At 30.4% G+C, this 18,767-nt stretch overlaps 3 protein-coding genes across 4 annotated transcripts; 1 reads left to right on the top strand and 2 right to left on the bottom strand.

Moving 5' to 3' along the window:
- Positions 1–8,900, top strand: LOC111700415 (glutaminyl-peptide cyclotransferase). Its single transcript, XM_023471303.1, has 16 exons — positions 1–88; positions 451–506; positions 787–822; positions 1,289–1,337; positions 2,204–2,272; positions 2,793–2,877; positions 3,758–3,811; positions 4,095–4,146; positions 4,765–4,859; positions 5,639–5,679; positions 6,385–6,451; positions 7,126–7,214; positions 7,872–7,951; positions 8,295–8,361; positions 8,553–8,650; positions 8,710–8,900. The coding sequence occupies exons 2-16, from the start codon at positions 478–480 to the stop codon at positions 8,849–8,851; spliced, it is 1,053 nt and encodes a 350-aa protein (XP_023327071.1). The 5' UTR covers positions 1–88; positions 451–477; the 3' UTR covers positions 8,852–8,900.
- Position 8,901: 1 nt separating this feature from the next.
- LOC111700412 (uncharacterized) lies at positions 8,902–11,785 on the bottom strand. The gene is made up of 5 exons (XM_023471299.1): positions 11,692–11,785; positions 11,439–11,502; positions 10,675–10,764; positions 10,405–10,516; positions 8,902–9,374 (listed from the first exon to the last, which is right to left on the bottom strand). Exons 1-5 carry the CDS (start codon positions 11,783–11,785, stop codon positions 9,330–9,332), a joined length of 405 nt encoding a protein of 134 aa, XP_023327067.1. The 3' UTR covers positions 8,902–9,329.
- Positions 11,786–11,804: 19 nt separating this feature from the next.
- On the bottom strand, positions 11,805–18,767 carry LOC111700414 (sn1-specific diacylglycerol lipase beta). 2 transcript variants are annotated; one of them, XM_023471301.1, is made up of 15 exons: positions 18,587–18,767; positions 17,839–17,889; positions 17,474–17,542; positions 16,829–16,851; positions 16,404–16,459; positions 15,962–16,072; positions 15,809–15,889; positions 15,389–15,474; positions 15,033–15,066; positions 14,521–14,590; positions 14,076–14,154; positions 13,181–13,265; positions 12,476–12,540; positions 12,147–12,240; positions 11,805–11,914 (listed from the first exon to the last, which is right to left on the bottom strand). In XM_023471301.1, exons 1-15 carry the CDS (start codon positions 18,664–18,666, stop codon positions 11,843–11,845), a joined length of 1,056 nt encoding a protein of 351 aa, XP_023327069.1. In that variant the 5' UTR covers positions 18,667–18,767; the 3' UTR covers positions 11,805–11,842. The 2 variants fall into 2 exon arrangements, with proteins under 2 accessions (XP_023327069.1, XP_023327070.1); XM_023471302.1 differs by lacking the exon at positions 15,962–16,072.

Raw genomic sequence — 18,767 nt, 5'->3', positions numbered from 1 at the left:
AGTAGAAAACAGTCTACGCAGAATATACCAAAGTTATGTCTCAGTTTGTGAATGTGATTCATGTTGTTAGCAATACATAAATTTCAAGGTATTTACAGTAGTAATTCTAAATAGTCCAATGACCTCAATCATATGTGGTTCCCAAACTAGTAATTAAAAAAATAATGTATGAATCATTTTTTTGATTATTTATTATGTGTATTACAAAATATAAATAACATTCTGTGACATCCTATAGTAAATTCCATAAACCTATAAAATCTTGTTTTTAATTGATATTTATTATTCGTGCATGGGGATCGCAAAAAATTGCATAATTGCAAAATTATATTTTATTTATACTTTTGGTTTAGTTTCCACAGCTGGTAGTTCTTTATTCTTTGTACACCCTGCCATGCTGTATTACTGTATTGTCCTATTTAAAATTATAAAATTTTGAATTAATGACAGACCTGACTTGATAGAGAGAAGTTAACCATGAAATCAGTTTATATTACAATCTTCAGGTAGATTTTTATTTTATACATTCACCATCAAATGTGTAAACTTCGCTCTCAAGGAATAAAAATGCTACTTTAAAAGTAAATATACTTTGTATCCCATATATTTACATATCTATACTTTTCCATATATTTCCATATATTTAAAGTGTTATCAATTGTATATAAAAAAATATTTGCTTAATTGGTAAAGAGTTAGACATAGAATATGCATATCAATTATAGTTGTCAAATATTCAGTAGATATCATAAATCAATAAATTTATTCAATGTTTACATATTTCAGCCTTTTGTGCTTTGCTGCAAATACAGAGGAAAAAGGGTAAGATGTTCAAAAGATAAGTTATAAGATAGACTTTTGTTCCTAATCTCAAACTAGGGTATTTTGAGTACTTCAAAATACAGTCGTCGTCGTACATATCAACACAATGAAGACGACTTTCTATTTCAATTTTGATTTCCACTCTTTCCACTAAGCTTTGAAGCAGCATAGACAAAAACATGAATTAACAGCTTCTCTTTGTTTACTTGTAAACTTGTAATTTTAAAAAGCTTTTAAGAAACCAAAACGTGAAAAGAAAAGTCGTCTTTATTTTATTAATTAATTGATTAATCAATCCCTTTAAAAACAGTGTTTATTTATTTCGAAAATCTAGATAAACTATATTATTTATTTTGTTTCTACGTATTTTTTTTGTGCAAACTCAAGTTTAAGTAAAATTAGACAATTAAAAAGTTAATAAACAATGTAGGTTAAAAAATTAATTATGAAAAGTATCTAATTTTAGGCCAAAGAAGGAATGCTGGAACGAGAAAAAAGATCTTCATTCAGAAAAGGTTAGTAGAGAATATTATTAAATCTATGTTAACACTATTTTTGTTAGGTTGTGTGCATAGTTTAGTTTAGTCTTTGATCTTGTACGGTTTGGTTTCGTAAAGTTTTGTTTAGCAAGGATTGATCCAGCATCGTTTGTTTAGTATGTTTTTGTCTATCATGGTTTAACTTAGTATGTTTTGGTCTATCATGTTTAAATTTAGTATGTTTTGGTCTTTCATGGTTTTATTTAGTATGTTTGTCTATTATGGTTTTGTTTAGAATGTTTTGATCTTTTCAAAACGCCAGATATTTTAACTAATCCAAATTGTTTCAAATATTAATCTTAACATTATCTTTGAATATATTAAATCGGCAAAACATTTGTAAAAATCCTCAAAGGCTGATGATGAAAAGCCCTCAGTTGGCGTTTCTATTAATTATATTATGTGTACATGTCTATACAGGGTAACCAACAAATGACGAGACTGCCAAGACGACTGGAAACCCCTAAAATGTAACGATCCGAGTTTAAGTCTTCTGCCTTAAATATAGTATTTTAATGTTTAAAGTTTACAGTTGCAGGAAATCATGATCACATAGAAACAGACAGTAAAAATTACCTACAGTCGTCTCTGAAGTCTCATCCTTTGTGGGTCACCGTGTATGTGCAATCACAATTAATTATTTTGATTTTGGATCAAGCAGATCTGTGAATTAATGGTATTCCTCTTTGATATCTCATGGTGATCATACCGTGCAAGGGATCAAGCATTTAGTCTCCCTGGATATGAAAATCAAACTCCACACACACGTTCTGATCTCATTCCGTATTTCATTTTGATAAAGTTTTATCTAATAAATATTTTACAATCAAGTGTTTTTTTAGAAACTGAATTCTAGAGTTATCTCAGGAATAATCAGCGGGTTCGAATATACTTCAACAGAAAACTTTAAGGAACAGTATGAAAATTAAAACATTAAATATGAAGTCCATACTACCTGAAAAATTTTTCTTCCAAAGTTTAACATTAATTAATATTGTCTATATTTTGCATTTTTATATAATCAATGCAAATCTATAACCTAATTTTTTATTCGATTAAGTTTTATATTGATAAAAAGTTATCAAAATTAAAGCCTAATAGATTTAAACAATATGGTGCAGTAATCAAATATAGACCATTTGTGCATAATAGAGCATGCAAATGCAATTGAACTGTGTAGAACGTTGTTCAACAACTTTAAGTTAAAGAGAAGTAGTTCAACTAGGTCTACTGTGTTCATCTACTTCTCGCAAATCCTCAAATTTTCTCAATCAAATATTCCATGTAATTAATTAAACAAATAGTGTCAATTTTTTATCAAAAAATTTCTATTCATAAAATTTCTGAAATTTTAGTCAAAAGATCTAAAGATAATTTTCTTTATTTTTAATTTGAAAATTGTAATCTTTATTTTGATATTAAAAAAATCAGCCTTTGCTGGATCCTTTGTTGATAACAAGGGTACCTGAAACAACAGGAAGCAAGAAGGCCAGACAACATATAACTGATACATTAGGTAATTATTCGGAAACCATAGTTATCTATTAGACTATTATTTTTTGTATCTAACAAAACGGATTCACTGATCAGGTCTAATTATTTGTTTGTGATTACTCTCATGATTACAGGAAAGGTTAGTCGCCGGTCCGAAATAAATTGCCTTAATAAAGGAGTAAAGTTTTTGCCACAAACCCTGATTTTCTAATCTCTATATTTTTGTAACCCAATGTCGTATAGGCTTTAGATATTTCAAACCATTAATACTTATAGATAAAGGTTCTAACCTATGCTCTCGAATGAAAAGGTTCTAACCTATGCTCTCGAATGGAAAGGTTCTAACCTATGCTCTCGAATAAAAAGGTTCTAACCAAAATAATCTAAGTTTGAAATATCAAAGGTTTGCACCCTAAGATTGCATTGATATTGCAATCAGAAGATTTGAGTTTGTGGCCAAAACTCAATTCCTTTCCAATTAAAACAAAAAGGAAATCCTATACGGAAAGGAAATCCTACACGGAAAGGAAATCCTACACGGAAAGGAAATCCTACACGAAAAGGAAATCCTACACGGAAAGGAAATCCTACACGGAAAGGAAATCCTACACGGACAACAAGACAATCTGTAATTCTCTTTAGCTATTGATGTACGAAAAGTAATGGTGGTATGGAAAGCAACATAACTGTATGTATTTAATGCAAAGGAATTGAGTCTTTGCCACAAACTCAAATTTTCTAATACCTGTATTTTCGCAACCTGATGGTGTAAAACTTAGCCTATTTGAGCATAAAGCATTCATAGTTTGAAATATCTTATGTCTACGACATTATAGGGTTGCTAAGGTATAGGGAACGGAAAATCAAAGTTTGTGGCAAAAACTCAATTCTTTTCTCTTTAGAAAAGCTTGGTTGGAGTATAGAGTTGGAGAAATCCACACAATCAACAGTTGTAGGAACACATATTTCACTTAACTTATTAAAATTATTTTTTAAAAGATTAAGGGTGCTCTCGGCCCCCTTTTTTTGGTATAATTTTTACTTCTTTTCTCCCTCTCAAATTAATGAAAAGTCAATAGGACAACGACCATTAAATATTTAAACAGATTACTTTTAATTTTGGTCCACATATCATGACAATACTAATATATCGGTTTATATTTTAAAAATTAGTTTTACCAAAACATTTTTACACCACTTTCATTTTGAATTTTTGATTTTGACGTAAGATATGTGAAGGCGAAAGAACGTTTGTTAATATTATTGCTACGTACAATCCTAGAAGTCCCAGGTATCACTTTGCTGTTAAGAATCATAAAAAATAAAAATTTAAAAACTATTTTAATATTTATTGCGACCTACCATCATCTGTTTAGATATTACCGCTACTTACAATTTAGATAAGATAAGATAAGATAAGTTTATTGCTAAAATACATGTATCTGTGTACAGAACGAGTTTACAATTACAAATTGATGATTATATTAACAGTATAAAGCAATTAGGTGGAAAATAGCTCTTGGCTGTTTTGATTATTTTTTCCACCTAATTTCAACAATGATAACAACACATTTCAATTAAATAGATTAAAGGAGAACTATTAGAGATCAGGGTGCATTTTTATCTTATGCAAAATCGTTTATACATTAATTAGAATAACTAGACTTTAAAGTAATTTTCTGACATGTACACAACAAATATTAAAGCATATAAAATCATATCTAATTAGTTTTACATGAATAGCAATTCGGTTTGTAATGTAATTTTCAAAAAGAGAATTTAGTAGTCTATTTTATATCTGCAAACTTCTCCAGAAGTGCTAAATACTTTGTGTTCATCGTATTATTTGTCATTTCCTGTAGTTTTTATCAATTCCACTTTGTATATGTATTGTTTTAAAAAAAAACAGGAGATTGGTGCTAGCAGCCCATTATGATTCTAAGCTGACTCCTGAAGGATTTCTTGGAGCCACAGATTCTGCTGTTCCTTGTGCTATGCTTCTTGGTAAGCATAAATTGTGAATAAAGTAAATTGAGACATTGCCACAAACTCTGATTTTCCAATGTCGTAGACCTTAGATACTTTAACTATGAATTATGTTAGAACAAATTACCTAAGTGTTACAATATCTGATTGCAGAAATATTAGACTAAGAATGTGTATATATATATTGAAGATCAACAGTTGAGTGTGTTAACTTTTATTTGAAAAATTAGTTCCAGGCAAATCTGGGATCCCAAGCTAGATAATATATATAGATTGTATAAAGCAAGAAACATTAATGTTTATGTTAATGAATAGGGCTAAACATGGACAGCTCTAGTACATTTGAATTTCCGAGTCGGGTCAACCTTTCTGGACCTAGTTGTACTGTATTGTCCGGACATAGGATAAAACAGACACTCGATCAATAGGACTCTCCAGTGCAACAAGGTTGATCCAGTCAGACTTTAGGTAGAATTTACTTTTACTAAAGGATCAGAGGTGCGTGTATATATATATATATATAAATTTAGCATTATGATTGAATAGCATTTTCAAATACTTTTCTACCATTGCCTTCATGTTTCTTGCTTTCACAACCTTCGGGACAACTCCGTAATATATATTATAAATACAAGACATTAATTGTAATGGAAGGTCACATAGTTAGAAATATCTAAGGTCTACAACATTGGGTTGCAAAGATATTGGAATTAGAAAATCAGAGTTTATGGCAAAGACTCAATTCCTTTATTGGTACTGAAAACTATTTTTTTTAGCCTTTTATTATTCTATTTTAGGACTTGCATTGGATTTAGATCCTTATTTTAAAAAAATAGAGGTGAGCTAGTTTTTAAAGGCCAGTGTCATAATTTTTTTATAAAATATATACAGAAATTGAAATAAGAAGTCGTCTTTTATATAATTGGCAATATTTGAACTTTTGTTTATTGTAACTTCTAGAGCTCTAAAATGTTTATTTTAATTGTGAGAGAATTGTTTAACTGTTTACTCTAAAGGGACCGAGCTGTTACTTCAAACCAAACTTTCTAATCCTTATACTTTTGTTATTTAAAACTTAGTTTATTTGATCTAACAGAATTCATAGCTTGAAATGTCAAAGGTTACGACATCATGTTCCAGCAATGAAGGGATTGGAAAGTCTAAGTTTGTGGCAAATACTCAGTTTCTTTTCCGAGTTCTAGGTTCAGGTTTTTTCTTTGTTTTGAAGCAAACAACTGACTTTTATCTCTTTCTTGTAGTTTTGTGTATATTTTTAAATATGTACAGCATCCAAACGATGTAAGAATCGATTGGGAAAATTTAAAACAATCGAGCTGAGCTTGTCCTTATACAATAATAAAAACATTTTTTATGTTTTTACTGTGATTTATTCATGATCGTTATCGGTTTACATTGGAAAAAAAAATTTCTACTTGACTTTAGAACTCGTACAAAAAGGAGTAGGTAAAAATTCCGGAAAATTACCTATTGTCCACAACCACAAGGAGCACAGTTGTATTAATATATATTGTACACTGTACAGGGAACACCTGAGTTAACAGTTCAGCTGATTTTCTTTGATGGAGAAGAGGCATACGTCTCATGGACAAGTAATTATTTATATATAATAAAGCGCTTTGCTCTCCTACATTTTAATATATATGTTAGTTAAAGCTGGACAAACCGCTGAATCAAATTGGTTGATTTTTTAAAGGATTCCTGGGGGTGACATAGGATTAACAAATTTTTCAAATTTTTGAAAATCCTTTGGCTACTCTGGGCAAAAGTCAAGATTTAATACCAAGTGCGGGTAAACGGCAGGAGTAACAATGATTGTGTTAGTAACAATTTATAACAATAGAAGAAGAGTTGTGTCCCTTATATATATTAATTAATTATAAATTCATTTTAATAATTTACCATCCTGAATATAACTGAGCTATAACATTAATTAAAGCTGTTTAAACAGTATATTTGACAGATAATCATAAGAATTACCAAATTAAAAAAAATATTATGTACTTCCTAGATGTTAATATCGGTGAAAAAGTATATTCAAAGGAATTTAGTCTTTGTATCAAACTCTGATTTGCAAATACGTATATTTTTTCCACCTGATGGTGTAAACCTCTGATATTTCAAACTTAGATTTTTTTTATCTGAAAGAATTCATAGTTTGAAATATCTAAGATCCACGGCATTAGATTACGAAGATATAGAGATTAAAAAATCATAGTTTGTGACAAAGACTCAATTCCTTTGCTCAATAATTGTGATTGTGAAGGTACTGACTCCCTGTACGGATCTAGAAATCTAGCTTCAAAATGGAACTCTGAACCGTATACTGTAGATTCTAAACTAGGATACTGTCAGGTATTCTATTTCAAGGCTCCTGCCTGCAGCCCCCAAGTAAGTTTACAGAGGTCAGAACATTTCTTTATCTATCTACAACTTTACAAGTTCTGAACTCGATTTCTACATTGAAAACTTTTCATAGCAATTAGGTGCCGCTAGGTTTGTTTCTTTCGGTTTGTTTTTTAAAAACTTTAAAACATTTCAAAACTTTATTCTGTTAAAGTTTTTTTTTATTAAACGATGAAATATGTTTATCATAAAATAGTGGTAAAACTAACCAAAACTATCATTTTATCATCTTTGTTTTTTTTATCGTTATTTTCCTTATATTTTCCGTCAGGGAAATTTGGCATAGTGTAAGTTAAAGCAAAATGAACTATTTAAGCAAACATTTACTTTTTATACTTTGCCAAATTGTGACCGTTAGAGAAAATATATTAACGAACCAAAACTATTTACAAGACTTTATTGTTGGACAGTGCATGTTAAGGAGTAGTGATTTCTAGTGATTAGTAATTAACTGTACAAAAGTTTCGACCTGAGCTCAGATTGCAGAAGATATCCTAGTTAGTACAATTTGGATATAGTATATCTTGTTTTATATATAATCCTCGGATTTTTATCCTAATAAACTGTATTTATTTATTCAACACTAAGTTCAATGCTGTTTTTCAGGCCGGATCAGCTGTAGAATTGGATCGTATCGACAGTTTTGTTCTTCTTGATCTTATTGGTACAAAAAATCCAAGATTTTTGTAAGTACTTTTAATTAATTATCCGGCCATTAATTATTAATTAATTAATTAATTAATTAATTATCCATTGAAATACATTAACATGTGTTCTAAACTTTTAAAGATAGATTCATGAAAGGTTTTCCTTTGCACTTTAAAATGTAGAGAAAAAATGCAAGAAATTTTGGATATAAAGTAGGTAATTGGTATATCAAGCAAGGTAATATGTACAAGGTATAGTTGTATCTTTCTTGATTCAGAGGTTCTGCGTAAATCCCATAGATACAATCCTTTTATTCACATTCAACATGTTTTGAAGAAATGTATTGTCACAAAGATAGCTTCCTAAATTGTCAGTTTTTAGAAAATATGCTGATTTTGAAGAAGATCTTTTTAACTGGATGGAGGCGGTTGAGGAGAAAGTATTATTGGTGAGAATTAAACTAATAATAAATTGTATTTTCCTGTCTTCATTTGGTATTTACAAAATGTTTTGTAAAAAAGAACATTATTTTAAATTTCGACCGGCAAAGAATTTAACCTGGGGTCATGTGAAAAAAATATAGTTTCAAGGTGAAAATGTTTTGAATTCAAGTTTTTTTTTAATGAAATGTTTCCGAAGGTGTCGGGTTGTGATGTTAGTCCTGTGATGAAAGGTGATAAATCTGTGAGTAGTGGTATAGAAGATGATCATCTACCATTCTTTAAACTAGGAGTCAGGTACAACACACACTTCAGTATTCTTAACAAATCAAATAAATTTATTTATTCTACTTTAGACGAATTCTGCATTTAATTGCGAATCCATTTCCATCAGTGTGGCATACAATAGATGATAATGAATCTAGCCTAGATTATCCAACTATATTTCACATACAGAGGATTTTAAATATTTTTACTATGCAATATCTAGAGCTATAGACGACAACACTGTTACAAATTCATTAAAAAATACATATATAAACTTATTGATTCACAACATTAAATGCACAAATAATACCGCACTTGTTTTACGTAATTAAATTTTACAAACAATTTAAAGCTATATTAATTCATTAAACGAGAGATTTAAAGATTTGGTTTACTTTAAAGATCTGAGAGCTGGCCACAGAGAACAAGATTTCTGACACGACCGTAAAGAATTAATAAGCTTTCTTTTTTGATTCCCAGTTCACCGCAACCTTATATTTAATGTAAAAGACCGACTACTAATGTGTTTAAGGTCGTCATTAAAATCTCGTTGTTTGTGGAAACCCAAAATATGTTAACTTTTCATCAAAAACTCAAAAAAAAACATCTGTAAGATGTGAATAATTATAAACATTACATGTGATATTTACAGATAACAGAGATTCATATTCTGTTCATACATTATTTAGAATATTCCCAACAAGCATAGTTATTCATTGTTTATATATGAATCCAGTATTTCTAATTCTCTGTCCTGAAAAATAAACCATATAATCATTTATTCTGATAAAAATGGGGCCTACTAAGTGTGCCTTTGCGGTTGTTTACTAATCAATATTTCTGCGTATATTTATTTTTCTGCATATATGCCTTTAGCCTATTGTCTCTCTGCTTTTCTGCCTTTTGTCTCGCTGTCTTTCTGCCTTTTAGTCTATCCATCTTTCTGACTATCTGCATAACAATTTTTCTACCTGTTTACCTGTCTACCTGTCTACCTGTCTACCTGTCTACCTGTTTACCTGTCTACCTGTCTGCCTGTCTGCCTGTCTGCCAGTCTAACCATCAAACCCTCTAACCATCTAACCATCTAACCGTCTAACCGTCTAACTAACTAACCGTCTAACCATCTAACCCTCAACCTGTCTACCTGTCTACCTATCTATATATCTATCTGTCTACCTGTTTACCAGTCTTCCCGTCTTCTTGTCTTCCTGTCTTCCTATCTACATATCTACTTGTCTACCTGTCTACTTGTCTACCTGTCTACTTGTCTACCAATCTACTTGTCTACCTGTCTACTTGTCTACCTGTCTACTTGTCTATCTGTCTACTTGTCTACCTGTCTACTTGTCTACCTGTCTACTTGTCTACATATCTAATTGTCTACCTGTCTACTTTTCTACCTGTCTACTTGTCTACCTGTCTACTTGTATACCTGTCTACTTGTCTACCTGTCTACCTGTCTACTTGTCTACTTGTCTACCTGTCTACTTGTCTACCTGTCTACTTGTCTACCTGTCTACTTGTCCACCTGTCTACCTTTCTACCTGTCTACATTTCGACTTGTGTACGTGTCTACCAGTCTACGTGTCTACCAGTCTACGTGTCTACCATTCTACGTGTATACCTGTCTACCTGTCTACCCATCCTCCTGTCTACTAGTCTACGTGTATACCTGTCTACCTGTCTACCCATCCTCCTGTCTACCAGTCTACGTGTTAACTGTCTACCAGTCTACGTATGAACTGTCTACCAGTCTACGTGTTAACTGTCTACCAGTCTACCTGTGTATTTGTATTCTTGAATAAGGAGGAGTATCCCCATGGCATATGATGGTTGAATGTATTTACTCTGAGTTTAAGACTTGAAGTAAGATTTCTGGATTCCTCAACACCTCTGAGGAAAATAAAATTGATCTTGAATATAAACTCAAACAGATATTGTGTTTCCAGTCTAATATAAAGTTATAAGCTTAAAATGGGTTTAAAGATAATACTGCTAACTCGTACAATTGTGTATTAACCTTTCATGAAAACCCCTGTATAACAGTTTACCTGAGATGCCGAATAGAAAGATGTTTGTTTGATCTCTCCAAGATAAACAGGTTTCCTCCAACAAGATCCAGCTCATCAAACCCTGTTTTCCTGAAATATCTTTATTAATGATACATGGCCACTGGCCAGACCAAGGTTGTTTAATAAGGTTAGATACTAAGGATGTGCTCCGATGTAGGTAAAGACGACTTTTATAGCAATGGACACTAATTATTTTAAAGAATAATACATTTTGCGGCTCACTAAATATAAACGAACCCAAAAATTGAAAACTTGAATTATAATTGCATACTTTAGCTTCAAGCTTGTTAGCACAATCGATGTTTGCTAAATATTAGGTATTAAAGTGTCCACTGCTATAAAAGTCGTTATTACCTACATTGAAGCACATCCAGAGTATAGCTAACCATATATACAACCTTGGGCCAGACACTTCAGGTAAATTATGGAATTGAAGCACACATGTTTCTAAGCTAGTCTTAAAAAGAGGTGGGGGAGGGGGGGGGAGGCGATGGTAGATAATATGTTTTTTTTTGGTGCAGAAAATGATGTTCGCGAACAAGTGTTGTTGCAACTAAAAAAAATTGTTTTTAGATATATGAATCAGCCGGTTTAAAGTATCCTGGCCTAAGTATATAGGTTTTCAGAAAAATATCCACTATTTAAAATGTTGTCACATGTTCCATGTTATAATCCGAGATTTCCTTTTTTTAAAGCTCTTTAACTGCACACTTAAGCAAAGTATTTCAAAATAAAACAATTACCTAACTGTATCCAAGATGCTGATAATATCAACCCATTCGGCTCTTAAAGTCACAATGGTTGAAACTATGTTAAAAGGGTTGAAGCAAAGTCACAATGGTTGAAACAATGTTAAAGGGTTGAAGCAAAGTCGCAATGGTTGAAACAAAGTTGAAAGAGTTGAATCAAAGTTGCAAGGGTTGGCACACTGTTGAAAAGGGGTAAAACAAAGTTTAAAGATTTGAAACAATGTTGAAAGGGTTGAAGCAAAGTCACAATGGTTGAACCAATGTTGAAAGGGTTGAAGCAAAGTCGCAGTGGTTGAAACAATGTTGAAAGGGTTGAAGCAAAGTCGCAGTGGTTGAAACATAGTAAGAATTGAAAAGTTGAAAGGGTTTAAACAAACTAGAAGGAGGAGTTTCTATTGTTACCTGAGAAGAGAGAGTATTTTTCTTCGTTTCAACTTGAGTTTGTCAATTGCTCGAATTTGAAGGAATAGCTAGAACAATCAAATATAGATTATATGTAGTATGTACCCATTTAGACTAGAACAAAAGAATAATCAAAAACATTTTAAATAGAAGAGTTGGATTCAAAACAAAATATTGCCAAAAATATTGAAAAAAACTAAATCAAGAGACCCTGTAATTTGTAATTGTATTCTTATTCTTTTATAGTCCTAAACATCCAATAACCTTTATCTTTTTTAATTTTTTTAATTATACAATCACCTTTGTTACATTATGTAATGATAAGGTAGGAAGACCATCAGTATTGTGTAAAACATTGAATATGTTTGGATGAGAATAGGATATATTAGAAGACCTAAATTATTCTATTTAAACGAATGGAAAAGGAAAACAACTTAAAATGAATTCTGTTCTAATTGATGAATATTTTTGTCCTTAATGTCTTTTGATTTCAATACAATGCTGATCAATTGTCAAATATGGTTGATAAACTATGTAAATATCATACAATATTATTTGACTCGGAGTCGTCCTCCTCACGTTGTGTGATCTCCTGTTATTGGTTTCAAATCTTTATAATAATTTTGTACCTATACACTGGAGGTGCACCGTATGCTATACAGTAAAGTTTAACACTGCTTGGAAGTAGGTTGTTCTAAATATAATAATAATATTTATTCATATTGTTCATATCTACTAGAATTTAAATACATGTTTACTAATTACACCGGTTACATGTTAGTTATAATTGGAATACAAATAAATCTCAACAAAAAAAAAACTATACAGAGTGATTATATATCTAAATAATAAAACAAGACATTCGTATACATGTTCCCTATAGCCGGCCAAACAGCTGGACCGAATGGGCTGACATTTTTTGTGAACACTTTGGGTAGCCTGGGGGGACATAGGTTAAAAGAAAATTTTTTTTTAACTCTTCCTTTATTCCACGGGCAAGTATAAAATACATAACCCTATATGGAGACAGGTTACATGACATTCATATCCAATATTTACATACAGACTAAACCTGAGATTAGGTTTTATAAAATCCATATCCAATATTTACATACAGACTAAAGCTGAGATTAGGTTTTATAAAATCCATATCCAATATTTAAATACAGACTAAACCTGAGATTAGGTTTTATAAAATCCATATCCGATATTTACATACAGACTAAAGCTGAGATTAGGTTTTATCAAGGTATAAACTACCAGAATCTGGATTTAAAAGTAAGATTATCTAATGAGACTAAAGCTGTACCTGAAATAAACCTGATTATGAATACCTGGAGTAGGTTGATTGATACAAGATGAGATACTCCAGCACCTAGACTGTATCCAATGATGATTAAACTGTAACCAGGATACATTCTACAACAGTTATTAAAGGGACTGTTCTTGTAATTTTTAATGACTCTTCATTTAAAACAGTGACATAGCTGATTCACAACAGTGCCATTGAAACCATTATCTAATAAATAATGCGGAAGAAAACGTTGCTTTTCTTCGTGCAGCAGATATGCACAAGTAAATTTTATAGAGAATACATAAACCATTTTCAGAATTATAACCATGAATATCTTATTCATACAGGATAAAACAAAGCTTTCAAAGGTCGCTTAAAAAATGGAGGGTCACTTAAATTATGCCTACACACCCTTTAAATGTAAATATATATATACAAGGGTGTAATGCAAGGAAAGTTAATTGTGGTCGTGTATACTCTGCGTACATATTGAAACCAGTTCTCTCTGGGCGGAATTTGTAAACAAGAATAGATGCATCAATGTTCATTTAGTATCCCAGGAGGTTAAAAGCATTAAATTTGAAAATTTTGATTATTCACATAATAGTTTTCTATGACCAGAATATTTCATTGATTTTTTATGTGAAAGATGGATCCCATGTCAGGCTGTAACATCCGTCTTGTGTTTACTTTTCCGCCCAAAGACAATACACTGCAGTACAAAAGATAAGTACACTTTTGAAATAACTTTCTTTGCATTACATCTTTGTATATATACATAAACAATTTATATGCAAAATACGAATTTGTACAAGCGCAGTACATTTACCTCCACCTTGACGGAGTTAAAGTAAAAAACAATCTGTTTATTACTAATTAGATATTTTTGATAAAAGTAAACATATGTGAAATCTGGCAATGATGGCATTTGTCACCTTGCTGTGTTTATCAGATCCTCTTGAAATATTTTCAAAACATTTTCAGCAGCTATAGCTATTCCTTCGTGGGCTTTTCCTGAAATTAATTGTTTTTGCAATCTTGCATTATTTATTTTATTATTTACCTCAGAATATATACTTTTCAAACATTTTAAATATATAATCTAGAAAGATTCCAGGCTATTAATTCTAAGTAGAAATTAAAAATATCTTCTTCATATAAAGTAATATCTCTATTTGTCTGTTTGCTTGTTTCTTGAATTCCTAGACCAATTATCCCAAAATTTTAATTGGCAAACTAGGTAAAATCACTGAAATATATTTAGTTTGATTTAAAAGTTCCAAATCAATTGGGTTGAGTTTTTTTTAGACCAAGTTAGAATTTAGTTGGGTTCCCAGGCTAGTACTTGCGTATGAGTCCAAATATATTGTATAAACTAACCTTCAAGATATTCTATAGAATCACAATGAAGATCAAGCATAATATCACCCATACTGGGAGCAGGGGTTATCTAAAACGTAAAGAAATCTTTTTAAAACTAAATCCTTTTACATACACAGTATGTGTGAAATGTTTTAATCTCAGTAAAAACATTTTGTAAGAAATTAGTACAAACAATGAAAAATCAATAACGCTTTGTTAAAAAATAATAGTTAGTATTATTTTCTGGATATAGTTAGAATATAGAAATGCAAAGAAGAACTTAAGGCCCTCATAAAATCATAACATATATTGCATGAATAAATTGAGGCTGTATCTAGTTTTATTTCCTATATTTCCTATATCTCCTTTATTTCCTTTATTTCCTTTATTTCCTATTTATCCTAAATTTTCTATATTTCCTATAAATACTGGGAACTTCTGAAGACCAGTAAAATTGGTCGGCTTTGAAGTCCCCATTTTCCAGTTTGTAATTGTTAGTAGGCAATTGTGTATACATTACATGTACTAACCTTGGTTCCGCAGATGGTCAAAACTATTTCCTGCCTAAAAACAAATAAAATGAAAACTATTTCCTGCCAGAAAACAAATAAAATCAAAACTTTTTCCTGTTTGAAAACAAAACAAAAATGAAAAACAATTTCCTGCCTGAAAACAAATATAATGAAAACTATTTCCTGCCTAAAACAAATAAAATAAAAACTATTTCCTGCCTAAAATCATGATAAAATGAAAACAATTTCCTGCCTGAAAACAAATATAATTTAAACAATTTCCCAACCTAAAAACAAATAAAATGAAAACTATTTTCTGCCTGGAAACAAATAAAATAAAATCTGTAAATAAGATATAATATTGAATAGTTTACCTATCATGATGAATGATCAGAGCTGTATCTGGAGCTTGATCTTCAAGGGTTGTTGCATCCTTCACATGGAATAAAACCATCTCTATCTAATAAATAACAGGGTATGGGAGCCCAATCTTAAAGGGACTTTCCACGCAATTTCAAAAGAATTATATGCAGCTCGATTTTCAACGGTTTAAACTGTCATCTGCGTAACATGAGGAAGATATCTTTGTTACTATATAGAATGACCGCAATTAAAAATTATCAATTTTTAGATAGAAAACAATAAATATCAATATTTTTTGCTTAAAATGAGATAAATATGAGAATTCTGGGTTACTTAAAATTAAGTCGAGAGTTCCTTTCAACAATAAAAGTTTATATTACAAAAAGAAGCAAAACAAAATAAGTTCTAGCTAAAATTTACAATGTACATACCTCGTTAGAATTTACAGATTCTAGAATTTTGGTCTGATGTTCTTCAACTGATTTCTCATGAGTAGCCAGCACCCAGGATATCTAGAATAGAATAGATGTTTACTAACTTTAAAAACATTTAATATTCATTTTTAATTGATACCAAATTCGTACTTTAAACAAATAGTTCCAGTAGAATCCGAAAACATTGATTAGTTTGTCACGTTTCTCCTCTTCTTTAACAAAGACCTGATCAGTATCAAACCAGGAATCATCCAGCATTTGCTGATAGAATAATACTCAAACACAGAATATATAACTGGATAATTTCCTACCCCCTCTCCGCAACGTTTTTGGACATAACTAAAAAAGCATTTTTCTAAGGCTGTTATAACTCTTTAGAATTCTTATAAAAAAAATTAAAATCCAGTCTAAAATAGAATTTATGTCTTGTAAATTTTTTGGTACTATTGGAAAGTGGGAGGTGCTTATAAAAAAAATCCAAAATTGAAATGATTGAAAAACTCGTTAATAAATAATACATAAAAATATGTCAAGTCATAATATTTGTAAGGAATATTATAAAGTATTTTCATTCTATATTCTATTATGAAACCTGGAGTTTGTACATGAGTCCAAGTGTAAGAAGAACAGGTCTCCATTTTCCATCATCTTATAGAATTAAAGTTGAATTTTCTATTTTTTTACGAGATAGTATACATTTCAGAAATCGTTCTTGTATTTTTAAGGCGTTACTGCAGTAATTAGAAAAGATCAATGAAATCATCATCGAATCCGTTTTAATAAAATATATCCCAATTTTGCTCAGGCAGCAAAGTTAATAATGATGAAAAGTTATACAAAAACTGAACTCTGATCTCATATCAAATTTTCACTCCTTACCATTGTAATCTTATGATTTAAATATTTGATTTTTTAGACTTAATTTTGATTTTTGCTATAATCTGCTTTACAATATTTCCCTCTTATCCTCCAGTTTTGTTAGAATTGAATAATTTGTAATAAGTTAATTCTATAATCCTTGGTTAATCTCAATCTCATTTCTGAATCAAGATATTTATATTCAAAAAATATTCTTAAGGCCAGTTGATGAAAATTTAAAGAAATATAAAACATTTTTACAGATAATTAACAAACATGATGTAAAATTGTCTGTACTGTAATGAATAATAAAAAGCTAAATCATCTTTACAATTCTTTTGATAAGAAATACCGCTAAGAATTTTGTACTGCACAACTGCCCACATTGGATATCGAGTTCAAGCGTTTAAGATCTCAAATACTTCACATTAAGACCCAACCTCCGTTAAAACAGATACAAATAACAAAATCTTCCGAGTTATTTAATTGATATTCTAAGTTATAACAAATAACAAAATCTCCCAAGTTATTTAATTGATATTCAAAGACTGAAAAGAATCGATAGTCAAACAGATAAAAAAATATGATGAGAACTCAAAACAAATAAATCTTATAAATCAAGAGATAGGAAAACCCAATCACTAAATTACTAATTACTTCTACAGAATTTAAACCTTAATACGCGAACGCGACCGAAATCAAAATAAATGAATATCAATATAAATATATAAATGAATATAAAATTAATTCAAATGAATATAAAAATTAATTTAAATGAATATAAAATAATTAAATATAGATTTCCTTTTTAAATCAGTCTCGTCTTTCTTTTCTTCAATATTTAGATTGTGTGAGTGCTCTTCTATTTTTTCACTGCATTAGAATCATCAAAACAAAAAAATTTAAGTTTAGAAAGAAAAAATGTCCAAAAAATGTTCAAAATTAAAATTTTGTTTTCTTCTTATTTTCAAGTCATTTTATTTTGCAGAAAAATTTGTTAACCCTGTATACACCCTGGACCAAAAACTTTAATGTTTTTATAAACAACAGTTTGTTGTTCAATCAAAATAAACATTCATATTTAAAAAAATCAAATTGCAAAAATAATAACGTGGTGGTAAATGATTATTAAAAAAATCTATTGGAATAACATCTTGTTTTGCTGATGCCTGACTAGCTGTAGAAGTCTAACTATCTCTCTAAGCCCTAGTCCAGGATACCTAAACACTAATTTTACTGCAAACTTTATACAAACAAATTATACAACACTGGGGGGAAGAAATCACGAGTTACACAAATGCATGATAATTAACGAATGTACGAAAGAAGAAGTTGAGTAGGTCTTCTTCAGGGAGTAAGAAATAGAAGGGAGATATAACTGACGCGGTTCGCCCTACCATATGATTATATACATGCTTTGCAGGCGGTACTTCATTTGAATAAGAAATATTTGTCTGATGTACAATTACCGCGTATATAATAACCTATTCTGAATATTTCTTATACAAATGGAGTACCCGTCTGCAAAGCATGTATAATCTTATGGTAGGGCGAACCGCTACAGTTGTATATACCTTCTATTCCTTACTCCCTGGTCTTCTCTGGTTCCAGGATCCGATACTACTCATTTGCGGATTTCATAGTTCTCGTTCGAGGATGTCTTCCTCTACAATATAATATTTAATGTTTCCTTTTATTGTAGTAATTTAGTTATTTAGAAATATTACAATGTAACAATGCATATTACAATATGTAGTTTTTTTGTCAAGCACTCTATTTAAAATTGTGTCTAAATTTGGCTCGGCTTAAACTTATAACGACTTTAAAACATATCCAAAACTTATTTCAATAATATTGATCGATATCGTCCAAATAACATGTTATATAGAATTCAACTATCTATTATTAATAACGCACCTTTTTTCTAGAAATGAAATGATGCAACTTTCCATCTTTTCTCCAAGAAAATCACTGCAGCAACAGCAACAACAACACATTTTTGACGTATTTTACTGTTTTCTTTCGCGCATTACTGTTGAAGATGAAACATCAGCTGATTGTACTTATCTCTAAGATTCAACTGCAGTTAGAGAGAACC

The sequence above is a fragment of the Eurytemora carolleeae genome, unplaced genomic scaffold (genome assembly GCF_000591075.1).
Source record: "Eurytemora carolleeae unplaced genomic scaffold, Eaff_2.0 scaffold349, whole genome shotgun sequence".
Classification (NCBI taxonomy): domain Eukaryota; kingdom Metazoa; phylum Arthropoda; class Copepoda; order Calanoida; family Temoridae; genus Eurytemora; species Eurytemora carolleeae.
Note: the sequence above shows the minus strand (reverse complement) of the source record. Positions and strands in the feature narration are given on the sequence as shown.